The sequence below is a fragment of the Syngnathus scovelli genome, chromosome 3 (genome assembly GCF_024217435.2).
Source record: "Syngnathus scovelli strain Florida chromosome 3, RoL_Ssco_1.2, whole genome shotgun sequence".
Taxonomy (NCBI): domain Eukaryota; kingdom Metazoa; phylum Chordata; class Actinopteri; order Syngnathiformes; family Syngnathidae; genus Syngnathus; species Syngnathus scovelli.
This window is the reverse complement of record NC_090849.1, coordinates 21,002,259-21,013,326: the sequence shown is the minus strand read 5'-3', so window position 1 is coordinate 21,013,326 and position 11,068 is coordinate 21,002,259. Positions and strand designations below refer to the sequence as shown.

The following is an 11,068-nucleotide window of genomic DNA, read 5'->3' as shown; positions in this document are numbered from 1 at the left end:
ATGTCTGCAATATATGCACAGCTCCCACCTTCTTTACATTATCCGCCATTAAATCCCACAGTGAGGCCGCACCATAGCAGAGCCTGGTACCGCACATTAAGTCACGGTGCTTTGCAAAGGCCCCGGAGACAAGCCGTGTAAGGCAAAGGTGGCGTGAGGGGGAGTTGATATACAAGCCGGGTTGTCTGGGTCTTTTCACTGAAGGTGAAAGATGCGTGCCAGTTGGTCATTAAAGGTACAGTACAGCTGGATTTATCTACCAGGCTTAATCCCTGGTTTCCTGGGAGAGAAAGGCGGCAGAGAAAGAACTCCAAGCTCCAAGTGCTGGAATGTGGCGATACTTGGTGGAATTGAAGGATTTATTAAGGGAAATTAAAATTAAGACTGTTAAAGGATCTTATATGGCACAAACTCCACTTACCTGGTATCAGTATCAGTGTGTTGGTATCGGAGCACTCATCTCGATTCATAGTTGTTTTTTTTTTCAATTTTGCAGATTCCCAAGCTATGGCTCGTGGACCACCGGGGAATTCCTTCCTGTTTGGCAAACATCTTTGTGATAAGAAGGAATGTGTACATCTGAGTTTCAAGGTCAAGCCCGTGTTGTTTATTTACTCAAAGGATGTTCAAGTGATGGGCCCGCCATAGGATTGTTTGGTTCTTTGGAGGTGTGGTTCATTTCCCACCATTCAACCCCCCCGACAGGTTTTATAAGCGGACCCAGCAGCTCATTGTTTTAACGTGTTCATTCAAGATGTTAAAAAAGCGCCGCGTCACAATGGCAGAGAAAATAAAGATAGAACTCCGACTTTTTTTTTTTTTTTAAATGCCCGCAGTGACCTGAGCGCGACCGCAGGTTTTGCACGGAGTTACACAACAGCAGAGCATTGTGCACCATCACAAAGCCAAGCACCCGCAAATTTGCAACGCTTCATTAGAAACCATAAAAGGCTTTCCCTGAGCTCGATTTAGCAGGTGTCAAAGGACCGTGAGTGAGCTTATTTTTTGGGAGGGGTTCATTTTGTGTCAAGAGAAGATGGATTCCATCATAAGAAATCTTGGTATGTCCTATATATATATATATATTGCTAACAAGGACTGGCTGGATTCCAAAAGTCATCAATTAGTTTTATGTACATGTATCTATATATGAAATTGTCTTAACCTTGCAGGATGTTGGTCATGTGATCTTTAAAAGGGAAACCTGTCACACCTACCCAGCACGACAGGAGCTTTTTGCACATCCTTAGTGGTGCATTGTTTTCTTTTCCAGTTGCCCACCCCCTGACATCCTTAAGAAGAACTATTACAATGGCCATCAATTCCCTTTTGAGTGGAAAGCCAGCCGGCTGCCAGAGCTTGTGATTTATTTATTTTTTGGGTGACCATAACAAAAAATAATGTGTGTATGGCACCCGTTTCCCCTCATTGTGCTCCTCCTGTCAATAAGAAGCTGAAAGTCTCTGGAGGGAAATTAATGTTCTCCTGTGGCCTTTGTCTTTTTTTCATTTTTTCAATGAGATTGCGTGGGATAAATTAACTTTATAGGCGGGATCAAAGTCATCATCATGTGTGGATCAGAGATTTAAAAAAAAAAAAAAAAAAAATCTGCAGTAAATGAAATTAAATGCCGGGACGTATCTTTGCATATAACCGACATCCAAATATGCAAAAAGTAAATTTTTTGAATTTTTTTTCCAAACAGCATGTTGTTCAACTTATCAAACTTTCCTATGGCAAAAGTTAAGCGGTTGATTTCCTTACAGTAATATAGAGCGATCAATCAAAAGGGGGGGCCGAGCTTAGCCCAGTCACACCATCCGAGCGCAGCCATTTAGAGCCTTGTTTGCGAACAATGCCTCGTCTCACAAACTATTCTCTTTGAATATTTATACACAGTCCGGGACACGCGAGAAGGAAATCCTCCCGGAGAGGAACCGGGGCTACTGTACGGCGGCGCGTTAAAAAGAAAAGCCCCCCCCCCCCCCGAATCAACGTTTCCTGGCTTTTTTCTCACTTTGCAATCAAGTGAGAAAGCACAACGCTGAGGAGGAGTGTGAGAGTAAAAATAAAACGCTTATCTGACCACTGATCTTCAACAAAACACCACAAGTGCTCTCATGTAAACATCATTTCCAAACACGTTCGCTCCCCCGAGGAGGTTTGTTTGTCAGCGGGATCACACCACAATGACCTCAGCGCTTTTCCAAGAAACTTTGTCAAAGGGTGTGGCACGGGACCGCCGCTAAAGAACACGTTCGGTCTTTTAGTGTGGCGCCAGAATTTGTTTTGACACTTTTGTGAAGGACATTCCTCAATTTCTCTGTACAGTTGCCACATATAATATTGTAGAATTCCTGCAGCCTTTTGTGCACATCTGGATACTGTACATATTAGCTCTATATTTTTTTTAACACACATTACAACAAAGTAATTAGATTCAAATAGAACTCCCTGATTGGTTGAGCCATTTTTGCCGATTTCAATGAATTGGTTAGTGAATCGGTTATCGGGATTATCGGATTTTAAAATATGTAAACAGTTTTTCTTAGTCTCTGTTTTGAAAACTAGTTATTCATCTAGTCATTCGCTAGTTTGTTGTGTAGCCTACGCTATATATAATCATTCACACATTTATTTGGGTTGGTAATTTCAATGGCCCTCCGAAGGAAACTTCGACTACGATGCGGCCCGCGACAAAAAAAGTTCGACACCCCCAAGTGTCTGGTGTTCGTAGGGAGGCTCTAACGACAAGACTTCTTCAACACATGGTCAACAGGGGTCTGACTCTGACACTTAGTCGTCGCCTTTTACCAGCTAGCTAGCGGCAAGCTGAGACAATGACACGAATTGCATTTAGCGCGCATAGTCCCGAATTCCTACCGATGGAGCTGCGCTTTAAATGAATAAGCGGATCCATTCAAGGGTTGCTGCTGTCGCTGCATCATGCTGACGTTGTTGTCGTTGTTGCTTCAGAGCGGTCCTGTGACAGCACGAGTCCTCTGTCTGCGAGATAATAAACAAAGCCTTCATAGTTTTCACGGTCAACGTAAGTCTCAAGGCTATCAGTAAAAAGGCCGTGACTGTTTTACAACCACACACCTTCACTGTATTACCACTTAGGGCTGTTACTATCGAATATTTTTCTAATCAATTAGTCCATTAATTAATCGTACAATCGTTGACTTGTCGATTCATTGATTAATTTAAGTACTTTTGGTATTTAAATGTACAGTTTTATTATCCTTTGTTTTATGCATCAGTCTTACAGCAAACTTCAACTAGGAGTGAAAAGTTCAACACACTTTTTTTTTTTTTTTGTCCTTTGAGGCAAATAGTGATGCTGAACACGCTGACCCGCTGAATAATGTTCAACAGTCGGCACACTGTGTCAAAGTGAATTTATTTCGATCATCAGGGGTAATCAGCAATCAAAGTGAAACCTCGGTGTCCCCGTGGTGTTCTCCAAGCTCCAGGGACTCAGCCATCCCATTATCGCTAATTAATAGTCCTCAAATGGGACACTGTGTGATCGCAAAGGTAAAACAAACACGTGTAGTAGTGACGCTCAAGTGTTTTATAAATTCCCTGACAATCTTTAGCCATCTCTGGAGGAAACCAGTGCCTAATAGTTACCCAAGCTGGTGAATATTAGAGCAGTAGAGAAGAATGTTTGGCAAAGGCAAATTATTTGGGGAAGGTGGGTGGGGGGTACTTTGTATGTATATTTTAAAATAGTAAATCAATACACCTAAGGCATTTGAACTTAGTTGCCGAATTTAGCAAGCCCTACAAAGTGGCTCACATGTTTGGTAGCCATGGTAACATCACATGTGTGCCATTAAACGTAAGGTCCATTTGTATACTATGTGGGACATGCTCGGGTCCGGTCCATTTATAGCCTCTGGAGCTGTTGCGCATGAGTCGTAACTGCCTCTTATTTAGTAGATTTGCAGAGATTCGCCCCCAAAGCACACATGGGGGACGTTTAATAAAGTTGCTGAAGTCGTAAAGAACTTTGTCGCTACGCGGCACTTTTATGCGAGCGCTAACAGGACCGGAGAGTCTCCTTATTAGGCCAATGCATACTTTACGTGAATTGTAAATTTAAAATTGCTATATTTTGCTAAATTAATAAATTGTTTTAAAACACCTCCTTTTATTTGTCACTTAATAATAAAATGTTTGTTAGGATAGACCCCAGGAAAAATTCACAAAAATCTGATTAATTCGCTCACATTGGCATTGTTAGCCCACACAATACATAAATATAAGCCCAACATTTGCTTAAAGCTGTTTTAATTTTAAACTACAAATACGTACTTTAATATTTGTTTTAATTACGATTAATCTAGAAGCGTCCCAACTGGAAAAACATGGGAGATAAAAGCAGTCCATACAGCAGACAAAACAACCACAAGCCGGCAACTTCCTGCGTGAGGATGAAACGGCAATGCACTTCCTGTTCAGACATGCTAAAGCCTCCCGTGACCCTTTTCACAAACTCGTTCATGTAATTCCCTCCAGCGTTTTCTTCAACTGTGACTACAGCACACACATTAACGCGCAGCCACAGTCGATAAGGCTCCCTCCCACTCTTTAAACATTTGCTCTTTCCTTTTGCTTTTGTATCTTATCGTTAGTTGTGGGCACCCGATGTGCCGAGTGAGAGATGGCCTTGTGAATAGTGTGTGTGTGTGTGTGTGGGGCTTCATAATTGACATGTTAAGTGCTTGCGTTTTGATAAGGAATCAATTCATTATCAGCATCAAAATACGCGGCGATGTTAGAAGGACGAGTGAAACGCAAGCCGGTGAGCCTTAGTGACGTAGTTAGGGATCGTAATGGTGTACTCGCAAATTCCAACTCCATCAAAAGATGAAATGCGAGTCTTTGGAAGGACTAGTGTGACCAAAAGTAATTGGTTCAGAAATAAGACTAGTTATCCAATAATCGATTAATTTTTGCACCCATAGTTAACTTATAAGTTTAATACTATGTGACATGACAATGCAAAAACATTCTCATTTGAAATCAATCTATTGATTTTAATGGTAATGTGGTTATTCTGTTCTGGGCCTAAATTGAAGACCCTGTAAAGTGAATATAAATATATCTTGCAAATGTGATACATCATGGAGAAAAGCGATGGTTACAATCCTGACAAATTGGAATGATAAAAAAAAAAAAAATTCATTGATGTGTAAAATGAGGGTTCATATGAGTGGAAAGCAAATTCAACTGTCTCTTTTATTCAAATACTACGTACCCCAATGACACAATCCACATCCTTGCGAAAACAGATCCGCCAAATCATATTGCACGGGGTCCGCACTTGGCTTTCTAAATTACAACACACAAATAGAAAACAACAAATCCACCATGTCACAACACACAAATAGAAAACAACAAATGTCACCTATATGAGAAGACACTTTATTTAAAATATGACTTGCAAAAACATACATGTATTGCGTTTCTATTTAGTGAGACGTGATTATCGACTTGCTTGGGGGATTTCTGTAAAACATAATACAAAAAAGATAAATTTATGCATCTATTTGCACACATTTATTATGCTCACTTACTGAAGTGTTTGTTAGTTGTGCCCTGGGTCAGAGGTCAGAAGCGCGTACACGGGTGACTTGCAATCCGATGCCCGCCGCCACGGGTAGAAAGTGTGTCGCGTCGCGGTCATCGAGCATGACCGATTGTGACCTGCAGTGCCCAGAAGTTGTGTCTTGTAAAAAGTACCAATGGTTTAGTGTAAAATAGCAATGATTTGTTGTACTTTACTTTCCGGGGGAGATTTGCTATTAAGAAGGCAGCGCTAGGTTAGAAAAACACGGCGGTTGCTCACTTTCTGTTGTCTCTGTCGTAGTCTTACTGTTTGTGAGAGGAGAAAAATACAATGACGTTAGCTTGGTTGGCCGCGGCGTAGGCAAAAGCTCAAGAGTGTTCACCTGCCACATGTCGTTCGCCGGCGGGCTGCTTTGGACTGCTCGCCGCTGTTGGGGAAAATCCGACGTTATTGTACAAAAAACTGAATTTTATTTTATTTTTCTGAATTGTATTTTGCCAAATACTGGGATCAGCTATCTAAAAAAAATTACCCCCTAAATAGAATAATAATAATATATATAAATAATAATAATATGGATTATATATATATGGTTTATTCAATTTAGAAAATAAATTAAACAAACATTCTTTGTTTATCTTACCATGTATTTTGATAATAAATCAATTATCTTGTGAGAAATTAACTTAAAAATAGAAAAAATTAAATTTTTTTATTTAAAAATAATAAAAAAATAAAGTCAAACTGAATGCCCCAAATAAAATACTTCAGGATTGTTAATAATCAAAGTATGAGGTGGGCTAGATTAATGAGTGAGAAAACAAGCCTAACTTTGCCCATCCCTACTTTTAACTTATACCTTAGTAAAGGGTTAACTATTGGAACAAATTTTGAGGTTGTGCATCATGTTTGACTTTGACATTTTTTTGCTAAGCAGTCAAAGTTGCACACGGACATTCCCCTCCACCCACTTTCATACAAAGACTTCCTCTTTCTTCTACTTTGTTCCATCGTGTTCTCTTTTTTTTTTTTTTGACCCCGGCGAGCCTGGGAACAAAGCTAATCCTCCTAGCATATGGAGGGAGGGGCACGTACAATGCCGGTCTGTGCGTTCTCGCCGGTGCGGACCTCCTCCTGAGGCCGGCGTTGTCGGCGTGTGGTTCTTCAAGGTTCTGTGGGAGCCGGTCCCGGGCGCGGTTCTCCTGCTTGGAGAGAGATGTCATATTGCTCAGGTTACTTCACATACAATAGATTATATACCAGAATAGATCCATAATACAATGGTAAATTTACCAGTTATGGTCCAAACAATTGTCTGAAATCATCCTTGCCAATTGAAATGAATGGAAATTACATTAATCCGTTCCAACCCCAATCAAAAAACATTTTTGAAGCTTTTTTTTTTCCATAAAATAGCACTCTACAGTATTTTACTTTTTAGAGTTGGAACAGAACAATGTGACTGCTAAATTACTGTACTGTCGTTTTTTTTTGGCAGAGGATAAAGAATATATGCCTATGATTGCTCTATTGCATGTGTTGCCACCTTTTTTTGTTCAAATACAAGTCGTTTAAATGTGTAGCGCAAGATCGCCGCTAGCTTCATTAGCCTAGCTACAGATGAGGGAATGTGATTTGAAATGACTGTCCATTATTTATTACGCCGAGCAAATGTGCTGAGCCATGCACCGGCCAAGAGCAGACACAAGAGATGCTGAGCATTACTGTAATGCGGGCATTGCGGGCGTCCCGCGTGGATGGACGAGGATCAGCGAGTGCAGCAGAAGGGATCAGGGAGTCCAGTCCAGGTGGAGTTACATTCTCACCTTGGTATTCCTACAGAGGAAGAAAATGCACACGGCGTTCGGCGCTATGTCCAGTGGAGAGAGATGGGAAGGGGTTTATTTATATACGGTACAGTGTTTATTTTACAGAGGGTGAGGCCTCACGATTATGTGATGTATAAGCAGAAAGCATCTCAGAGTATCAAAGTGGGGCGGGGTTGTTCTCCCTGGGAACCTGCGCTTTGCCTGTAGATTGACTTCAATGTGTCAGGAACTTTATGATGTTGAAGATATGATATTTGTAAATGTCAGACTCAAACAGGACATTTTGATGAGGCAGCGCATTTACTTTGAGATTCAGAAGATAATAGATGTCCACCTAAGTTAAAAAGTTGATTAGTAATATATGTCAGCGGCTGAGTTACACTTAAGAGGGTGCTTTTGACCCAGTTAGGTACAATGTGATGACCAGAGTACACAAATTGGATGTCTACCTTCAAGTCCAGTATGTGTTTGAGTTTAAGGCGAAAGAACTCTTGCTCCTTCAGTTGGATGAACTCCTGACAGTTGGCGAAGCTCTCGGTCATCTGTAAGCAAAGCAAAGGTCAGGAAAAGAATCGGCGTGAAGCCGAGCGTGCGCACGGTTGAGCGCTACCTTGTGAAGGATGGCCTCCAGCTCGCTGATCCTCTCTCGAAGATGTTTGTCCTTGGAGCGCACGGCGTCTAGTTCACACGCCAGTTGCCTCTTCTCTTCCCTGACAAAGGCCAGCTCCCGTGTCTGCCGCTGGCTTTCCGCGTTTTGATAGGACCGTTCCTATTAGAAACCAGGAGATGATTGGCTTCCTTTCAGATAAATACTCTCTACAGTCATTCTGTCATTTTGTTTTGGGTGGTCGTCATTCACCTGATTCACTTTTTCCAGAGTTTCCTCCAGATGTTGGACTCGGGCCTGAAGAGCGTTTGCTCGTCCCCCTTCCAGAGTCCTCATGGCACCCCTGACCTGGTCCAGCTCCGTCTGGGTGCTCTTCAGCCGGCGCCGGAGTCTCTGCACGACGTCGCGGTGCTCGTGGCAGGTGCAGCTGCGGAGAGGCTGCAGCTTTGTGAGCTCCTCTGAAAAGGCGCCGGCAAAATTCAGAGACCCAACAATTTTGATACAAGCTTTAAAAAAGACATTTGCTTCACAGAGCATCAATCGGTCATGGAGATAAACGTACCAGTGATGGCGAGCCGCTGATTCACCAGGCTTTCCGCGTGTCCAACCTTCAGCTGGTTCATCTGGGTGCCGAGGAGAGCATTCTCCCGGTGAAGGTCGTCGATGGTCAGCTTGCTCTTCTCCAGCTGAAACCGGAGCGTCTCCACAAGCTTATCTCTGTCCTTCAGTTCAAGCCTCAGGGTTTCTTTTTCGGCGAGAAGGGTTCCATGCCGGCTCAGAGCTTCATCCAGTTGACAGAGGGGCTGAAAATGTCGATTTGAAGTAGCTGTCAAACTCGCAAGAAATACGCAGCACTTGTTGAATTTAAATGAAATTTGATTTGCTTAAAACAAATTATATTCAAATAAAATTAAATTCAAATTTTATATGAACAAATAATTGGGGGATTTAGGTGCCCTGTGACTGTCTGTACACCAAAATGGATAGATGAATAAATTCATGTTAGTGTTTAAAATGTTCAGGTTACCCGTTTGGTTTCTCGGTCACTGGCTTCCTGCACTCCTCCCGGGGTCTGCACCACCTCCTGGGACCTACACCGGACGAGGTCACTGGTCTTCTGGAGGAAGAGGGGCAAGCACAGTGGGGCTCACCACATGGAATCATCTTGATCACAACAGCTAATTTTTGTTCTTCGTCTGACTGGGTTGACGGCAGTTCACTGACCAGCTGCTGCTGTTGCAACGATGTCCTGGAAATACATTTTCACTTTAAAATGTTGACTCAATGGGGTAAGAAATGTCATAAACCTTCACATTTATGTATGTACCTTAGAAGTTCCAGCTTGGTGTTGATGCGATGCCCGCTGTCTTTGGATGAGCTCAGTTTATGGTTCAACATCTCCACCTCCTGGCCAATACTTGTAATAAGCTCTTCCATTCTAACAGGACACGGAAGTCATTTTTATTATACATTTGGTCCCCCACTTTTTAGAGTGGATACAAAAAGTCTAAATGAATAAATACATGAATGAACGAATAAAATAAATAAACAGACGTATAAATAAATAAATTATTACATACATAAATGAATAAATAAAATCTATCAAGTCACATCAATTGTGGATTGTTTTATCTTGGTCTGTTTTTTTTTATAATATCACAAAAATGTAGCATTTGAACAGGGGGTGTGTAAACGTCTATATCCACCATATGTAAATTTAGACGGACATTTACCTGCCATTCTGCCCATTCCGAGGGTCCCTATGCCTGACTACTTGTTCCACTGGATGCTGAAACACAGAACGATCGGACACAGTGTGCAAACTCTCCGTCAAGTCAAGTCAATTTTATTTATCTAGCTCTTAAGCCCTTATGTCTTTTTTTTTATGTGATGAATCTATTATGTGCTGATAAAACAAGTAGCAAAAATTCTCTGTCTTTACAAACCTCGCTAAGATGCATAACATCCTCAATTTCCTGGGCATTCTTTCTTCTGGGCCTGACATCCCTCTGACATTGCTGGTGCGTTAAACTGTCCAAAGATGGATCTGCTAAAGAAAAAAAGCAGGTTCACAGAATCAAAAATAGTCAAATGCTTTGATTCGGTCCGTTCATTTAAGTCGTACAAATGCTTTTGGATTCACAGGCAAACTTCTCCAATGCAGCTTTGGTTGCATGTCCCACCTCCTCCTGAAGCTTCTGAGTTTCCGCTGTGCACCTCTCCAGCTGCTCACTAGTTCAAACACGAAAGATTTTTGTATCTTCTCAGTATTGTTGTTAAATATGGGCCATAAAAATAGGCATTTAATCAAGAACGATTAAAAGCCATTTCACTTTTAACCACACATTATTTCAGTGTCTTTGGTGACAATTTCGTTTGGTTCGTGTGCCGTGATATTTTTCTAATTAAGATTGCATTGGCTCAATAAAAGTTTGGGAACAGCTCACTTCAAGTGTCAATCTAAACAGGTGATAAAATCCCCAAATAAGAAAATAACAACACAAAATATTAGCTACCTCAACTCGTCCAACGCCAAACTGTTAAACCTCAGCCCAGAAACGTCCCGAGTGGCTAGAAAACACGTTTAACACGATTAAATATTGATAAAACAATTTGATGGCGGCTAGGCTAACATTAGCCAAGTCAGCTAACGTCACAAAACTTACCAGCTGCTGGATCCTCTCGATGTAAAGCCATCATGTCATGCCGCGATGCTATGTCACATGTATGTGACATATGTGACATATGTATGTTAAACATATAAAACACGAGGTTCTAAGTCCATGTACGTGCTGAAGATAAAACTGGAAGACAAGACAACATCTGGTGCCAACGTTGACGTTACCATGGGAACTATATTAATGGCGTCTTCATAGTTACGACCTTCGACAACGTTCCTAAATACAGTTAGACATGTTTTCTCGGTGTAATTCTTAACTGAAAGATAATGCCATTAATAAAAGGTTAAGTAAAAGTCGAAGCGGGGACTTTTTAAATAATCTTCTTTTTAGGTTTTGTATTGACTCGTCTCATAGCATTCACAAACTATAT

General features: G+C 41.4%; 1 protein-coding gene and 1 long non-coding RNA gene across 11 annotated transcripts in view; one reads left to right on the top strand and one right to left on the bottom strand.

The window, feature by feature from the left end:
* LOC125994225 (uncharacterized) overlaps window positions 1–9,034 on the top strand; it is a 12,072-nt gene extending 3,038 nt beyond the window's left edge. The window contains exons 2-4 of one of the 2 annotated variants that reach the window (XR_007490531.2): window positions 497–591; window positions 8,288–8,465; window positions 8,550–9,034. This is a non-coding gene — a long non-coding RNA (uncharacterized lncRNA). Of the gene's footprint in view, window positions 1–496; window positions 592–7,831; window positions 7,970–8,287; window positions 8,466–8,549 lie in introns of those variants that run through there. The other variant, XR_007490532.1, reaches the window with a different exon arrangement.
* The window catches only part of LOC125994041 (coiled-coil domain-containing protein 158), a 15,945-nt gene extending 4,877 nt beyond the window's left edge, over window positions 1–11,068 (bottom strand). Inside the window, exons 1-21 of one of the 9 annotated variants that reach the window (XM_049763195.2) lie at window positions 10,684–11,066; window positions 10,534–10,588; window positions 10,143–10,249; window positions 9,964–10,067; window positions 9,751–9,806; window positions 9,345–9,455; window positions 9,242–9,266; window positions 9,045–9,134; window positions 8,580–8,820; window positions 8,270–8,475; window positions 8,021–8,179; window positions 7,860–7,952; window positions 7,307–7,417; window positions 6,677–6,786; window positions 5,964–6,008; window positions 5,861–5,886; window positions 5,589–5,718; window positions 5,467–5,520; window positions 5,270–5,343; window positions 2,884–3,006; window positions 422–537 (exon numbers count right to left, since the gene is read on the bottom strand). In XM_049763195.2, coding sequence (XP_049619152.1) covers window positions 5,600–5,718; window positions 5,861–5,886; window positions 5,964–6,008; window positions 6,677–6,786; window positions 7,307–7,417; window positions 7,860–7,952; window positions 8,021–8,179; window positions 8,270–8,475; window positions 8,580–8,820; window positions 9,045–9,134; window positions 9,242–9,266; window positions 9,345–9,455; window positions 9,751–9,806; window positions 9,964–10,067; window positions 10,143–10,249; window positions 10,534–10,588; window positions 10,684–10,777 — 1,752 coding nt within the window. In that variant the 5' untranslated portion in view covers window positions 10,778–11,066 and the 3' untranslated portion in view covers window positions 422–537; window positions 2,884–3,006; window positions 5,270–5,343; window positions 5,467–5,520; window positions 5,589–5,599. Of the gene's footprint in view, window positions 1–421; window positions 538–2,883; window positions 3,007–5,232; window positions 5,521–5,588; window positions 5,719–5,796; window positions 5,887–5,963; window positions 6,009–6,676; window positions 6,787–7,306; window positions 7,418–7,859; window positions 7,953–8,020; window positions 8,180–8,269; window positions 8,476–8,579; window positions 8,821–9,044; window positions 9,135–9,241; window positions 9,267–9,344; window positions 9,456–9,750; window positions 9,807–9,963; window positions 10,068–10,142; window positions 10,250–10,533; window positions 10,589–10,683 lie in introns of those variants that run through there. The other 8 variants (XM_049763197.2, XM_049763198.2, XM_049763199.2 and 5 more) reach the window with 8 other exon arrangements.